The sequence below is a fragment of the Oncorhynchus nerka genome, linkage group LG18, assembly GCF_034236695.1.
Source record: "Oncorhynchus nerka isolate Pitt River linkage group LG18, Oner_Uvic_2.0, whole genome shotgun sequence".
In the NCBI taxonomy this organism is placed as follows: domain Eukaryota; kingdom Metazoa; phylum Chordata; class Actinopteri; order Salmoniformes; family Salmonidae; genus Oncorhynchus; species Oncorhynchus nerka.
In genome coordinates, this window is record NC_088413.1 from 65,776,258 (window position 1) to 65,793,974 (window position 17,717).

The following is a 17,717-nucleotide window of genomic DNA, read 5'->3' on the forward strand; positions in this document are numbered from 1 at the left end:
CTGGCCTAGTTATATCAGAGTGTCCTCTCTACAGACCATTACTCTGGCCTAGTTATATCAGTGTCTTCTCTACAGACCATTACGCTGGCCCTAGTTATATCAGAGTGTCCTCTCTACAGACCATTACTCTGGCCCTAGTTATATCAGTGTCCTCTCTACAGACCATTACTCTGGCCTAGTTATATCAGTGTCTTCTCTACAGACCATTACTCTGGCCCTAGTTACATCAGAGTGTCCTCTCTACAGACCATTACTCTGGCCCTAGTTATATCAGTGTCCTCTCTACAGACCATTACACTGGCCCTGGTTATATCAGTGTCCTCTCTACAGACCATTACTCTGGCCCTAGTTATATCAGTGTCCTCTCTACAGACCATTACTCTGGCCCTAGTTATATCAGTGTCCTCTCTACAGACCATTACACTGGCCCTGGTTATATCAGTGTCTTCTCTACAGACCATTACTCTGGCCTAGTTATATCAGTGTCCTCTCTACAGACCATTACTCTGGCCTAGTTATATCAGTGTCTTCTCTACAGACCATTACTCTGGCCCTAGTTACATCAGAGTGTCCTCTCTACAGACCATTACTCTGGCCCTAGTTATATCAGTGTCCTCTCTACAGACCATTACACTGGCCCTGGTTATATCAGTGTCCTCTCTACAGACCATTACTCTGGCCCTAGTTATATCAGTGTCCTCTCTACAGACCATTACTCTGGCCCTAGTTATATCAGTTTCCTCTCTACAGACCATTACACTGGCCCTGGTTATATCAGTGTCTTCTCTACAGACCATTACACTGGCCCTGGTTATATCAGTGTCTTCTCTACAGACCATTACTCCGGCCCTAGTTATATCACAGTGTCCTCTCTACAGACCATTACTCTGGCCTAGTTATATCAGTGTCTTCTCTACAGACCATTACTCTGGCCTAGTTATATCATAGTGTCTTCTCTACAGACCATTACTCTGGCCCTAGTTATATCAGTGTCCTCTCTACAGACCATTACTCTGGCCCTAGTTATATCAGTGTCTTCTCTACAGACCATTACTCTGGCCCTAGTTATATCAGTGTCTTCTCTACAGACCATTACTCTGGCCCTAGTTATATCAGTGTCTTCTCTACAGACCATTACTCTGGCCCTAGTTATATCAGTGTCTTCTCTACAGACCATTGCTCTGGCCTAGTTATATCAGTGTCTTCTCTACAGACCATTACTCTGGCCTAGTTATATCAGAGTCTTCTCTACAGACCATTGCTATGGCCTAGTTATATCAGAGTGTCCTCTCTACAGACCATTACTCTGGCCTAGTTTCTCAGAGTGTCCTCTCTACAGACCATTACTCTGGCCCTAGTTACATCAGAGTGTCCTCTCTACAGACCATTACTCTGGCCCTAGTTATATCAGTGTCTTCTCTACAGACCATTACTCTGGCCTAGTTATATCATAGTGTCCTCTCTACAGACCATTACTCTGGCCCTAGTTACATCAGAGTGTCCTCTCTACAGACCATTACTCTGGCCCTAGTTATATCAGTGTCCTCTCTACAGACCATTACTCTGGCCCTAGTTATATCAGTGTCCTCTCTGCAGACCATTACTCTGGCCCTAGTTATATCAGTATCCTCTCTACAGACCATTACACTGGCCCTGGTTATATCAGTGTCTTCTCTACAGACCATTACTCTGGCCTAGTTATATCAGTGTCTTCTCTACAGACCATTACTCTGGCCTAGTTATATCAGAGTGTCCTCTCTACAGACCATTACTCTGGCCCTAGTTATATCAGAGTGTCCTCTCTACAGACCATTACTCTGGCCCTAGTTATATCAGTGTGTCCTCTCTACAGACCATTACTCTGGCCCTAGTTACATCAGAATGTCCTCTCTACAGACCATTACTCTGGCCCTAGTTATATCAGTGTCCTCTCTACAGACCATTACACTGGCCCTGGTTATATCAGTGTCTTCTCTACAGACCATTACTCTGGCCCTAGTTATATCAGTGTCTTCTCTACAGACCATTACTCTGGCCCTAGTTATATCAGAGTGTCCTCTCTACAGACCATTACTCTGGCCCTAGTTACATCAGAGTGTCCTCTCTACAGACCATTACTCTGGCCCTAGTTATATCAGTGTCCTCTCTACAGACCATTACTCTGGCCCTAGTTATATCAGTGTCTTCTCTACAGACCATTACTCTGGCCCTAGTTATATCAGAGTGTCCTCTCTGCAGACCATTACTCTGGCCTAGTTATATCACAGTGTCCTCTCTACAGACCATTACACTGGCCCTGGTTATATCAGTGTCTTCTCTACAGACCATTACTCTGGCCTAGTTATATCAGTGTCCTCTCTACAGACCATTACTCTGGCCTAGTTATATCAGTGTCTTCTCTACAGACCATTACTCTGGCCCTAGTTACATCAGAGTGTCCTCTCTACAGACCATTACTCTGGCCCTAGTTATATCAGTGTCCTCTCTACAGACCATTACACTGGCCCTGGTTATATCAGTGTCCTCTCTACAGACCATTACTCTGGCCCTAGTTATATCAGTGTCCTCTCTACAGACCATTACTCTGGCCCTAGTTATATCAGTGTCCTCTCTACAGACCATTACACTGGCCCTGGTTATATCAGTGTCTTCTCAACAGACCATTACTCTGGCCCTAGTTATATCAGTGTCTTCTCTACAGACCATTACTCTGGCCCTAGTTATATCAGTGTCTTCTCTACAGACCATTGCTCTGGCCTAGTTATATCAGAGTCTTCTCTACAGACCATTGCTATGGCCTAGTTATATCAGAGTGTCCTCTCTACAGACCATTACTCTGGCCTAGTTTCTCAGAGTGTCCTCTCTACAGACCATTACTCTGGCCCTAGTTACATCAGAGTGTCCTCTCTACAGACCATTACTCTGGCCCTAGTTATATCAGTGTCTTCTCTACAGACCATTACTCTGGCCTAGTTATATCATAGTGTCCTCTCTACAGACCATTACTCTGGCCCTAGTTACATCAGAGTGTCCTCTCTACAGACCATTACTCTGGCCTAGTTATATCAGTGTCTTCTCTACAGACCATTACTCTGGCCTAGTTATATCAGAGTGTCCTCTCTACAGACCATTACTCTGGCCCTAGTTATATCAGTGTGTCCTCTCTACAGACCATTACTCTGGCCCTAGTTACATCAGAGTGTCCTCTCTACAGACCATTACTCTGGCCCTAGTTATATCAGTGTCCTCTCTACAGACCATTACACTGGCCCTGGTTATATCAGTGTCTTCTCTACAGACCATTACTCTGGCCCTAGTTATATCAGTGTCTTCTCTACAGACCATTACTCTGGCCCTAATTATATCAGTGTTTTCTCTACAGACCATTACTCCGGCCCTAGTTATATCAGAGTGTCCTCTCTACAGACCATTACTCTGGCCTAGTTATATCAGTGTCTTCTCTACAGACCATTACTCTGGCCCTAGTTATATCAGTGTCTTCTCTACAGACCATTACTCTGGCCTAGTTATATCATAGTGTCCTCTCTACAGACCATTACTCTGGCCTAGTTATATCAGTGTCTTCTCTACAGACCATTACTCTGGCCTAGTTATATCAGAGTCTTCTCTACAGACCATTGCTATGGCCTAGTTATATCAGAGTGTCCTCTCTACAGACCATTACTCTGGCCCTAGTTATATCAGTGTGTCCTTTCTATAGACCATTACTCTGGCCCTAGTTACATCAGAGTGTCCTCTCTACAGACCATTACTCTGGCCCTAGTTATATCAGTGTCCTCTCTACAGACCATTACACTGGCCCTGGTTATATCAGTGTCTTCTCTACAGACCATTACTCTGGCCCTAGTTATATCAGTGTCTTCTCTACAGACCATTACTCTGGCCCTAGTTATATCAGAGTGTCCTCTCTACAGACCATTACTCTGGCCCTAGTTACATCAGAGTGTCCTCTCTACAGACCATTACTCTGGCCCTAGTTATATCAGTGTCCTCTCTACAGACCATTACTCTGGCCCTAGTTATATCAGAGTGTCCTCTCTACAGACCATTACTCTGGCCTAGTTATATCATAGTGTCCTCTCTACAGACCATTACTCTGGCCTAGTTATATCAGTGTCTTCTCTACAGACCATTACTCTGGCCCTAGTTATATCAGTGTCCTCTCTACAGACCATTACTCTGGCCCTAGTTATATCAGTGTCTTCTCTACAGACCATTACTCTGGCCTAGTTATATCATAGTGTCCTCTCTACAGACCATTACTCTGGCCTAGTTATATCAGTGTCTTCTCTACAGACCATTACTCTGGCCCTAGTTATATCAGTGTCCTCTCTACAGACCATTACTCTGGCCCTAGTTATATCAGTGTCTTCTCTACAGACCATTATTCTGGCCCTAGTTATATCAGTGTCTTCTCTACAGACCATTACTCTGGCCCTAGTTATATCAGTGTCTTCTCTACAGACCATTGCTCTGGCCTAGTTATATCAGTGTCTTCTCTACAGACCATTACTCTGGCCTAGTTATATCAGAGTCTTCTCTACAGACCATTGCTATGGCCTAGTTATATCAGAGTGTCCTCTCTACAGACCATTACTCTGGCCTAGTTTCTCAGAGTGTCCTCTCTACAGACCATTACTCTGGCCCTAGTTACATCAGTGTCCTCTCTACAGACCATTACTCTGGCCTAGTTATATCAGTGTCCTCTCTACAGACCATTACTATGGCCTAGTTATATCACACTAACAGAGACATGACTCTTGTCCTGAAAGGAAATGTTTCTGTATTTATGTGGCTGGTTGCTTTATTGTGTTCTCTTAAACCTGTCTTTATCCCATCCTCCTCTCTCTCTCCTGTGCAGAGTTGCCCAGGATCACGTCAGAGCCCCAGGATGTTGACGTGACGTCAGGGAACACGGTGTACTTCACCTGCAGGGCCGAGGGAAACCCCAAACCACAGATCATCTGGCTTATGAACAAGTAAAGCCCACTCTCCAATGGTGACATCAACATTGAAACAATGTGTCCTAACTACTTTTTCCTACAGTTAACATTTAGCCATTGAGTCAATTAGCAGACGCACTAATCCAGAGAGATTTACAGGAGCAAGTATGGTTAAGTGCCTTGCTCAAGGGTACATCGACAGATTTTTCAACTAGTCCGCTCGGGGATTCGAACCAGCAACCGTTCGGTTACTGTTCCAACACTCTTAACTGCTAGGCTACCTGCTGCCACATATAAACATACTGTGTATGCGATTATGTAATGCTATTTATGTATGTGTATTTTTCCACAGTAATGCCCTGAACATGCATGATGACTCTCGTCTGAACCTGCTGGAGGACGGTACTCTGATGATCCAGGACACGCGGGAGACGGACCAGGGAGTGTACCAGTGCATGGCCAAGAACGTAGCTGGAGAGGTCAAGACCTCTCAGGTCACACTCAGATACTTCGGAGCCCCCTGTGAGTGGTCCCTCATATTATTTAATACATGTTTGAAAAATCTTCATGGGTTTTAATATATAGTTCATGGGCTATATAATGTAAACCCTTCTCTACAATGACACTGCACACGTTATGCTTATGCTCTTGTACTGTTAACAAGGGACTTAACATCTGTGATCTCTTGCTCCCTCTCATTATTTCCTACACACTTGGCCCGATGCTGTGGTTCTGTGTAGGGCTAGATTATATTTTTCTGTGTAGGGCCAGATGATATGGTTCTGTGTAGGGTCAGATGATATGGTTATGTGTAGAGACAGATTATATAGTTCTGTGTAGGGTCAGATGATATGGTTTGTGTAGAGACAGATTATATGGTTCTGTGTAGTGCCAGATGATATGGTTTTGTGTAGAGACAGATTATATGGTTCTGTGTAGTGCCAGATGATATGGTTATGTGTAGAGACAGATTATATGGTTCTGTGTAGTGCCAGATGATATGGTTTTGTGTAGGGACAGATTATATGGTTCTGTGTAGTGCCAGATGATATGGTTTTGTGTAGAGACAGATTATATGGTTCTGTGTAGTGCCAGATGATATGGTTCTGTTTCAGGGCCAGATAATATGGTTCTGTTTCAGGGCCAGATAATATGGTTCTGTGTAGAGACAGATTATATGGTTCTGTGTAGTGCCAGATGATATGGTTCTGTTTCAGGGCCAGATAATATGGTTCTGTGTCGGGACAGATTATATGGTTCTGTGTAGAGACAGATTATATGGTTCTGTGTAGTACCAGATGATATGGTTCTGTGTAGGGCCAGATTATATGGTTCTGTGTAGTGCCAGATGATATGGTTTTGTGTAGCGCCATATTATATGGTTCTGTTTCAGGGCCAGATAATATGGTTCTGTGTAGTACCAGATGATATGGTTCTGTTTAGGGCCAGATAATATGAATCTGTGTAGGGCCAGATGATATGATTATGTGTAGGGCCAGATGATATGGTTCTGTGTAGGGCCAGATGATATGGCTCTGTGTCGGGCTAGATGATATGGATCTGTGTAGGGCCAGATGATATGGCTCTGTGTCGGGCCAGATGATATGGTTCTGTGTAGGGCCAGATTATACGAGTCTGTGTAGGGTCAGGTGATATGGTTCTGTTTAGGGCCAGATGATATGAATCTGTGTAGTACCAAATAATATGAATCTGTGTAGGGCCAGATGAAATTATTCTGTGTAGGGCCAGATGATATGGTTCTGTGTAGGGCCAGGTGATATGGTTCTGTTTAGGGCCAGATGAAATGATTCTGTGTAGGGCCAGATGATATGGTTCTGTGTAGGGCCAGATGATATGGTTCTGTGTAGGGCCAGATTATACAAGTCTGTGTAGGGCCAGATGATATGGTTCTGTGTAGGGCCAGATGATATGGCTCTGTGTCGGGCCAGATGATATGGTTCTGTGTAGGGCCAGATGATATGGTTCTGTGTAGGGCCAGATTATACGAGTCTGTGTAGGGCCAGATGATATGGTTTTGTGTAGGGCCAGGTGATATGGTTCTGTTTAGGGCCAGATGAAATGATTCTGTGTAGGGCCAGATGATATGGTTCTGTGTAGGGCCAGGTGATATGGTTCTGTTTAGGGCCAGATGAAATGATTCTGTGTAGGGCCAGATGATATGGTTCTGTGTAGGGCCAGATGATATGGTTCTGTGTAGGGCCAGGTGATATGGTTCTGTTTAGGGCCAGATGAAATGATTCTGTGTAGGGCCAGATGATATGGTTCTGTGTAGGGCCAGGTGATATGGTTCTGTTTAGGGCCAGATGAAATGATTCTGTGTAGGGCCAGATGATATGGTTCTGTGTAGGGCCAGATGATATGGTTCTGTGTAGGGCCAGATGATATGGTTCTGTGTAGGACCCAATATCCTTCTCAGATCAAGTGGGCAAGAACAACTCAAGGCCTTATGTGGGAAAGAATAGGCTTCTTTAGTTTCCACCCATGTTATCACTTAGATACTTTGTCTCAATCTTCCTCTGTCTCTCCTTCTCTATCTCATCCCCTACCTTCCTCCCCCAGCGCGGCCCAGTTTTGTGATCCAGCCCCAGAATACAGAGGTGTTGGTGGGGGAGAGTATCACCCTGGAGTGTAGCGCTACAGGCCAGCCCCAGCCCCGGGTCTCCTGGACCAAGGGGGACCGCACTCCCCTGCCTACCGATGCCCGTATCAACACCACCCCGTCTGGGGGGCTGTTCATCCAGCACGTGGTGCAGGCAGACGAGGGGCAGTACACCTGCTTCGCCTCCAACAACCTGGACACCATCCAAGCTACCGCTCACATCATTGTACAGGGTGAATAGCACTGTAGAGTCAGCATTTAGAGAGAGGCAGTGGCAAACATCTTGTTTGTAATCTTCTGTAGTTTCTTGACTTTACATGGACAGTGGACAAACAGGGACCAATATATTAAGCAAGGATGCACAGTATAATTTGCTTTCAATGAAGAACCATATGTGTAAAGGGTATTTTAATGGTACATATGTTTGTGTCTGCTAAGAATTGTCAGGGTTGCTAACCATAATGCCGAAACCTAACCTTAAATTAAGAAATTTTTCCAATATAGACAATTTTGACTTTGCAGCGGACCTATCTAAGGGGAAATCGCTCAGTTCTTTCTCCAGGACAAGACTTATGACAATAAATGTCAACCTGCTAAGAATTGCCCATATGTATACAACACACTGTTGAGAGAACATGATTTAACTTGTTGTTGTGCCTAACTCTTCTGCGGTTCCTGTTACCCAGCGACCCCCCAGTTCACAGTGACCCCCCAGGACCAGTCAGTGTTGGAGGGTCACACGGTGGACTTCACCTGTGAGGCCAGCGGTTACCCCCAGCCCGTTATCGCCTGGACGAGGGGGGGCAGCCCCCTGCCCCAGGACCGCCGCCACCTGGTCCTCTCTACAGGCACGCTGAGGATCGCCCGCGTGGTGACCCACGACGAGGGCCAGTATGAGTGCCAGGCCGTTAACCCGCTAGGCACGGTGCGCACCGCCGTACAGCTTAACATCCAGCAGAGAGGTGAGACGGATCTCTATACCCTAGCAGGATCCAGATGTTATGCCTGATGTATCAATATGGTATGAATCTGCATGCTGTTATGATTGACGTATGAATTCAAATGTTGTGTCTGGAGTAGTAATTATAGTACATTTTGTTGTAAGCACTTTTCGAAACATTCAAGGGCACCTTGTCAATGTTCACCATTTTTAGAGAACGCCATCTGTGAGGAGATAATTATACTGCATCATTGTGTAGGCTAGAAGGAAAAACATTTCACTGTGTTATTTTAAGGGCCTCTCAAACACTCCTAGGCTTTTTAAAGAGGGTAGTAAAGATTGAGAGAGTGGGAGTGACAGTACACAACATCTTGGGCTAATTTGTCGTTTACACTCTAGACAGCCTGCAATCAGAGAAATAATAATATAATAATATATACCATTTAGCAGACGCTTTTATCCAAAGCAACTTTCAGTCATACGTGCATACATTCCACATATGGGTGGTCCCCGTCTCTCTCTCCCTCTCTCTCTCTCCCTCGCTCTCTCTCTCGCTCTCTCTCTCACTCTCTCTCTTTCTCTTTCTCTCTCTCTCTCCCTCTCTCTCTCTCCCTCTCTCTCTCTCTCTCTCTCTTTCTCTCTCTCTCCCTCTCTCTCTCTCCCTCTCTCTCTCTCCCTCTCTCTCTCTCTCTCTCTCTCTCTCTCGCTCTCTCTCTCACTCTCTCTCTTTCTCTTTCTCTTTCTCTCTCTCTCTCCCTCTCTCTCTCTCCCTCTCTCTCTCTCTCTCTCTCTCTCTTTCTCTTTCTCTCTCTCTGTCTGTCTCTCTCTCTCTTCCTGTCTCTCTCTCTCTCTCTCTCTCTTTCTCTCTCTCACTCTCTCTCTCTCTGTGTCTCTGTCCCTCTGTCCCTCTGTTTCTCTCTCTCCCTGTCTCTGTCTGTCTGTCTGTCTGTCTGTCTGTCTGTCTGTCCCTGTTGAGCAGAGCGGGGCAGGAAAGCATGGCATTCTGTAATCCCAGATGACATCATGTTTTCCATGTAGTAATGGCTGTTAACATGCAGTACATGATACATAATGGCCTACAACACTGTAAACCCTATACACACAACCCTGAGCAACACTTAAACAAAATGAGACGTTCAGCGAGTAACAGAGCAAAAGAGAGAGAGACACGCAAACAGAGACAGACAGACAGGCAGATAGGCAGATAGGCAGACAGACAGACAGACAGACAGACAGACAGACAGACAGACAGACAGGCAGACAGACAGACAGACAGACAGACAGACAGACAGACAGACAGACAGACAGACAGACAGACAGACAGACAGACAGACAGACAGACAGACAGACAAAGAGACACACTGTACGTGGACAGGAAAGATGAATGGCTAGTTGGCTACATTGAGACACATGTTTTTTAGCCTGACAGCGTTAGATCATAGAGTGTTGTAGTGTTTCGTAGCATTAAGTTTCCTACACTGTTAGAAAAGAAGGTTCCAAAAGGGTTCTTCGGCTGTCCCCATAGGAGAACACTTTTTGGTTCCAGGTAGAACCCTTTTTGGTTCCAGGTAGAATAATTTCGGGTTCCATGTAGAACCCTCTGTGGAAAGGGTTCTACATGAAACCCAGAAGGGTTCTGCCTGGAACCTAAAGGGGTTCTTCAAATGGTTCTCCTATGGGGACAGCCGAAGAACCCTTTTAGGTTCTAGATAGCACCTTTTTTTTATATGAGTTTAGTCTACTTTGATATCTTGAGAACAGTTCATCTGCTTTAAACCTCAGGATCCCTCAGGGCGTAGAGTTCCTTCCTGAAACAGGAAGGATCTTCTCATGACTAGGTGGCTGGCTGTGTTGGGTTACACACCCACCATTGGGGAATGGGAATTTTTACTGTGAAGAGGAAAAAGCACCTCCCTAGCTGTGTGTGAGAGAGAGGAGTGTACCCCTCATCTAATCACAGGGACACACTGAGTCACCTCTGGTTTTGACTGGATAGGACAGTAAATGTGTGTTGACCTTTGAGTGCTGAGTGTGAAAGAAACACTTCAGCTAGTCCCTGTTAATGTAATAAGAGAGATTTAAGAGGACATGGAACTTAAACATGAAAAAGAGAGAGAGGGTATGGGGGTGTGTGCAGATGTCAGTGTGTGTGTGTGTGTGTGTGTTTGTGTGCGTGCGTGCGTGCGTGTGTGTGTGTGCGTGCGTGTGCGTGTGTGTGTGTGCGTCCCAGCAATAGAAAAAGTATTAGTGTCTGTTTTGACATGCTGAGAACATGTGGATGACAAAGTGTCTTTACTGCATTGGGATTCATTGCACTGCACTGTGAGCTGCTGCGAGCGTTGATGTAATCATTAACACATGTTTTTCAATCATCAGTAACGCCTGTTTTCACAAATGCTCCAAGGGACGTGACTGTGGAGTCTGGCACGGACGTCCAGATTCCCTGCAGAGCTCAGGGACAGCCCGAGCCTGTCCTCACCTGGAACAAGGTTAGACACCTGTCACCTGGTCACCAACTACTGGTTTCCGTTGTCACAGCCTCCAAGGCAACAAGGCTAGTATAGCCAGGCTCTCGCTGAGGACAGGGGTTGGGGAAAGGAGGGATGGAGAAAGGAGGGATGGGGAAAGGAGGGATGGAGAAAGGAGGGATGGGGAAAGGAGGGTTGGGGAAAGGAGGGATGGGGAAAGGAGGGATGGAGAAAGGAGGGATGGGGAAAGGAGGGATGGGGAAAGAAAGTCAAGGCCTGTTCAGATCAGGTGATGGCTGTTAGTAGGCCTATATATATGAAACGAGTTGTTTTGTACAGTCTCGTATATCATGTAACCCAAGCTGATTTTATAGTCTCCATATAACCCAACCTGGTCAGGCATTTTTTACATTTTGGTAATTTAGCTTACAGTTAGTGAATTAATCTTAAAATAGCTAGGTGGGACAACCACATATCACAGTCATAGTAAGTAGATTTTTCCTCAGTAAAGTAGCTATTGGCATCTTGCCAGGTCGCAATTGTAAATGAGAACTTGTTCTCAACTTACCTACCTGGTTAAATAAAGGTGAAATAAAAAAGTGCTAGTGTTAGTTCACGAAAGGTATTATATATACTATATTACCAAAAGTATGTGGACACTTGCTCGTCTAACATCTTATTCCAAAATCATGGGCATTAATATGGAGTTGGTCCCCACCTTTGCTGCTATAACAGCCTCCACTCTTCTGGGAAGGCTTTCCACTAGATGTTGGAACATTGCTGCGGGGACTTGCTTCCATTCAGCCACAAGAACATTTGTGATGTTGGGCACTGATGCTGGGCGATTAGGTATGGCTTGCAGTCTGCGTTCCAATTCATCCAAAATCTGTTCAATGGGGTTGAGGTCAGGGTTATTGTCATGCTGAAACAGGAAAGGGTCTTCCCCAAACTGCTGCCACAAAGTTGGAAAAAAGAGTTGTCTAGAATGTCATTGGTGTCTGTAGCTTTAAGACTTCCCTTCACTGGAACTAAGGTGCCTAGCCCAAACCATTATACCTCCTCCACCAAACTTTACAGTTGGCACTATGCATTGGGGCATGTAGCGTTCTCCTGGCATCCTCCAAACCTAGATTAGTCCATCGGACTGCCAGATAGTGAAGCGAGATTCATCACTCCAGGGAACGTGTTTCCACTGCTCCAGAGTCCAATGGCGGTGAGCTTTACACCACTCCAGCTGACCATTGGCATTGCGCATGGTGATCTTAGGCTTGTGTGCGGCTGCTCGGCCATGGAAACCCATTTCATGAAGCTCCCAACGAACAGTTCTTGTGCTGACTTTGCTTCCAGAGTCAGTTTGGAACTAGTGAGTGTTGTAACCGAGGACAGACAACTTTTACGCGCTACGCGTTTCAGCACGCGGCGGTCCCGTTCTGTGAGCTTGTGTGGCCTACCACTTCGCTGCTGAGCCGTTGTTGCCACTAGACATTTCCACTTCACAATAACAGCACTTACAGTTAACCGGGGCAGCTCTAGCAGGGCAGAAATTTTACGAACTGACTTGTTGGAAAGGTGGCATCCTATGACGGTGCCACAATGAAAGTCACTGAGCTCTTCAGTACGGCCATTCTACTGCCAATGTTTGTCTATGTAGAATGCATGGCTGTGTGCTCGATTTATACACCTGTCAACAATGGGTGTGGCTGAAATAACCAAATCCACTAATTTGAAGGGGTGTCCACATATTTTTGTATATATAGTGTATATAGATGAATATGTGCTGTGGGATTATTTAAGACACTATTTGAAGAAGTAGGGTTTCAGATGTTTTCAGAAGATGGGCAGGGATTCTGCTGTCCTAGCTTCAGGGGGTAGCTGGTTCCTCCATTGTGGTGCCAGGACAGCTTGGACTGGGCTGAGTGGGAGCTTCCCTCCCATAGGGGTTGGAGTTCCAAGAGACCAGAGGTGGCAGAATGGAGTGCTCGGGTTGGGATGTAGGGTTTAAGCAGGCCTGTCAGACCCTATGGCTTTGACTGTGTAACTCAAGGCAGTGCCCCACTCATTACCCCACACTAGTCCACACCTCCTGACCTTTCAACCCTTGTCTCCCCCGGCAACTCTGCAGGACGGTGTCCAGGTGACGGAAAGTGGGAAGTTCCACATCGCCCCTGAGGGCTTCCTGGAGGTTAAGGACGTGGGTCTAGCCGACGGTGGACGCTACGAGTGTGTCGCCCGCAACCCTATTGGCTACCAGTCCGCTAGTATGGTGCTCACCGTCCTAGGTAAGACACAGCTAGAGTATGCTAATCTAGGCTAACCCTAATTGTGGAGAACTACAGACATTGCAAGCTTTTGTTCCAGCCCTGCTCTAACACACCTGAATCAAATGTGTTTTTGCTGGGATAGAACCAAAGCCTGCACACACCCCACTCCTCACCGGACCAAGGCTTTGTGACCGCTGTAACACAGCTATTGTAACACCATAATTTGGGCCTACTCCTCAGCTCTAGCACCAGTGTTGCTTATTTTCCTTGGCCTGCCTGCACGCTGTCTCGTAGCCGATGCTAGCTAGTGTGCCGACAGCAAACTGTGACCATGTTGGGTTGTTGTTGGACGGGTCTGCAGCCTACACATCAGACACTCAATTTTTTACATGGCACACTGTAGAACTTCACTACGCAGTCTGCCAGAAATGTGTTCTGTTCCCTCCAATCTGCGTTCTGTTCCCTCCAACAAAATTAATTGTACAATCACCAGGAATTCATCAAAAAATGTGTTTAATTTAAGAAATCTGTTCCCAAGTATTCTCATGAATACAAAAATAGACATGATCGTGTCTCAATGTAGTCATGAATCTAGTTGCCTACCCCTGATCTAGGTTATAATGCTACCTCATGCTGTCTTGAACACGGCACAACAGATGACATATGCAGTTGAAACATCTGATTTCAGTTTATGGCAAATTATTCTTCTGTTTTATTATCAGTGTTAGTTGATTTGTGCCTATCTGTTTGCAGTGCCTCCAGTAAGTAGACAAGGGGACACCTTTGTGACGTCGTCTATTGAAGAGGCCATCCGCAACGTGGACAGTGCCATCGAATCCACCAGGAGGCATCTGTTTGATGGGTAAGTCAAATGCCCTTTTAGTCAGCGGGTTGGAATCAGGCTTATGAATCTAAGCTTTGTTGCATTATCATTTCTGAACTCTTATCTTGAGTCATGTTTTGTGTGTAAGCTCATTGAACTGATGATGTGGTTAACAGGAGCATGTTTCTATATGCACGCGCGCTCACACACACACACACACACACACACACACACACACACACACACACACACACACACACACACACACACACACACACACACACACACACACACACACAGCCAGCCAGCCAGCTAGGGATTTCTAGCTCTGTTCTAATGACATGCCCAGATAGTGAACCTGCCTCTGGGCCCCCAGAGCTCAGTGGCTTCACAGGCTTGTGTGTTTGTGCTCTGTAACTGGCACATCCAGTAAAGGTCTTCTCACAGCCTGAGGACTTGGATTGCAATGCTCCGTCCGATGTGTCATCATCACTATATATGACTAGCATATCAAACATTCTTAATTTGGATCCTCTAAATACTATATATTCTTTGTAATACTACTTATTTATTTGTAATACTACATTCTGTATTTCTTTGTAATACTACATACTGAATTTCTTTGTATTACTACATTTTTATTTATTTATTTGTAATACTACATACTGTATTTCTTTGTAATACTACATATTTCTTTATTTCTTTGTAATACTACATACTGTATTTCTTTGTAATAATGCCTACTGTCACGGTCGTCCTCCTCTTCATCTGAAGAGGAGAGGCGAGATGGATCGGAGGACCAAAATGCGGCGTGGTATGTGTTCATCATTAATTTTAATAAAGAAAACACTGAACACTGAAACCCTATACAAAAACAATAAACAAAATAACAACCGTGAAGCTAATGCGAACTGCCCTGAAACAAGCAATCAACATAGACAATCACCCCCAAACAAACAGTGCAACCCAGGCTACCTAAGTATGATTCTCAATCAGAGACAACTAATGACACCTGCCTCTGATTGAGAACCATACTAGGCCGAAACATAGAAATCCCCAAATCATAGAAAAACAAACATAGACTGCCCACCCCAACTCACGCCCTGACCATACTAAATAATGACAAAACAAAGGAAATAAAGGTCAGAACGTGACACCTACTGTATTTCTTTGTAATACTACATATTTCTTTCTTTATTTGTAATAATGCATACTGTATTACTTTGTAATACTACATACTGTATTTCTTTGTAATACTACATACTGTATTTCTTGTAATACTACATACTGTATTTCTTTGTAATACTACATACTGTATTTCTTTGTAATACTACATATTTCTTTATTTCTTTGTAATAATGCATACTGTATTTCTTTGTCATACTACATACTGTATTTCTTTGTAATACTACATATTTATTTATTTATTTGTAATAATGCATACTGTATTACTTTGTAATTCTACATACTGTATTTCTTTGTAATAATGCATACTGTATTTCTTGTAATTCTACATACTGTATTTCTTTGTAATACTACATACTGTATTTCTTTGTAATAGTACATACTGTATTTATTTGTAATAGTACATACTGTATGCGTGCGTGTGTGTTTGTGTGTGTGTGTGTGTCTGTGTGTGCCATGGTTTATACATGACACTTTCAAAGCAATTCATAAATAACAGTGTAGTTGTTGGGATGGCGTCAAAGGATGTGATGCCCATATAAGGAAGTGAAGTTGGTTAGGAGAATGTGCATGTTGAAGTTTTACTGCCTGCTCATGTCATTTGGGTCAGGAGGGATGTTTCATCATTCAATACTGGTAGACACATTAGAGCTGTTGTAACTGCCAAGAAAACATTAGAAATCTAAACATGATCACATTTCTCTCTCTAAGCACCCCTCTTCGGTCTCTCTCTCTACCCCTTCCCTTCCCCTCCATCTCTCTCTCTGTAGTAACCCTCGTACCCCTGGAGAGTTGCTGGCCCTATTTCGTTACCCCAGGGACCCCTACACAGTGGGGCAGGCCAGGGCGGGGGAGATCTTCGAACAAACCCTGCTCCTCATCCAGAACCACGTCAACCAGGGCCTCATGGTCGACACCAACGGCACAGGTGAGACAGCAGAAAGCCAATACTGTGGAATAAAGAGGACATATAAGGCTTTGATTGAGTTATGAGTTAGCAGACTTTCTATGTAATGTGAACGTATGGAAGTGAGGAGGACAGAGCGATAGCGACCTAGAGAGAGAGAGAGAGAGAGAGAGCTAGAGAGAGAGAGAGAGAGAGAGAGAGAGAGAGAGATATAGCGACCTAGAGAGAGAGAGAGAGAGAGAGAGAGATGTATGTAATTGAAGAATCCATAGACTCTAACCACTTCTGGGAAAATTGGAAAACACTAAACAAACAACAACACGAAGAATTATCTATCCAAAATGGAGATGTATGGGTAAACCACTTCTCCAATCTTTTTGGCTCTTTAACAAAGAATAAAGAGCAAAAATATATACATGATCAAATACAGGTCTTAGAATCAACTATTAAAGACTACCAGAACCCACTGGATTCTCCAATTACATTGAATGAGTTACAGGACAAAATAAAAACCCTCCAACCCAAAAAGGCCTGTGGTGTTGATGGTATCCTCAATGAAATGATCAAATATACAGACAACAAATTCCAATTAGCTATACTAAAACTCTTTAACATCATCCTTAGCTCTGGCATCTTCCCCAATATTTGGAACCAAGGACTGATCACCCCAATCCACAAAAGTGGAGACAAATTTGACCCCAATAACTACCGTGGAATATGTGTCAACAGTAACCTTGGGAAAATCCTTTGCATTATCATTAACAGCAGACTCGTACATTTCCTCAATGAAAACAATGTACTGAGCAAATGTCAAATTGGCTTTTTACCAAATTACCGTACAACAGACCATGTATTCACCCTGCACACCCTAATTGACAACCAAACAAACCAAAACAAAGGCAAAGTCTTCTCATGCTTTGTTGATTTAAAAAAAGCCTTCGACTCAATTTGGCATGAGGGTCTGCTATACAAACTGATGGAAAGTGGTGTTGGGGGTGAAACATACGACATTGTAAAATCCATGTACACAAACAACAAGTGTGCGGTTAAAATTGGCAAAAAACACACACATTTCTTCAGGGTCGAGGGGTGAGACAGGGATGCAGTTTAAGCCCCACCCTCTTCAACATATATATCAACGAATTGGCGCGGGCACTAGAAAAGTCTGCAGCACCCGGCCTCACCCTACTAGAATCCAAAGTCAAATGTCTGCTGTTTGCTGATGATCTGGTGCTTCTGTCACCAACCAAGGAGGGCCTACAGCAGCACCTAGATCTTATGCACAGATTCTGTCAGACCTGGGCCCTGACAGTAAATCTCAGTAAGACCAAAATAATGGTGTTCCAAAAAAGGTCCAGGCACCAGGACCACAAATACAAATTCCATCTAGACACTGTTGCCATAGAGCACACAAAAAACTATACATACCTTAGCCTAAACATCAGCGCCACAGGTAACTTCCACAAAGCTGTGAACGATCTGAGAGACAAGGCAAGAAGGGCATTCTATGCCATCAAAAGGAACATAAATTTCAACATACCAATTAGGA

The 17,717-nt window shown here is 44.4% G+C and overlaps 1 protein-coding gene across 2 annotated transcripts in view; it reads left to right on the forward strand.

The window, feature by feature from the left end:
• LOC115146348 (peroxidasin-like) overlaps positions 1–17,717 on the forward strand; it is a 92,989-nt gene that overhangs the window by 53,896 nt on the left and 21,376 nt on the right. For both annotated transcript variants that reach the window (XM_029688376.2, XM_065004272.1), the window contains 8 exons: positions 4,883–5,000; positions 5,317–5,486; positions 7,545–7,817; positions 8,271–8,546; positions 10,901–11,013; positions 13,115–13,271; positions 14,007–14,115; positions 16,032–16,189. In XM_029688376.2, the coding sequence (XP_029544236.2) occupies positions 4,883–5,000; positions 5,317–5,486; positions 7,545–7,817; positions 8,271–8,546; positions 10,901–11,013; positions 13,115–13,271; positions 14,007–14,115; positions 16,032–16,189 (1,374 nt within the window). The remainder of the gene's footprint in view (positions 1–4,882; positions 5,001–5,316; positions 5,487–7,544; positions 7,818–8,270; positions 8,547–10,900; positions 11,014–13,114; positions 13,272–14,006; positions 14,116–16,031; positions 16,190–17,717) is intronic.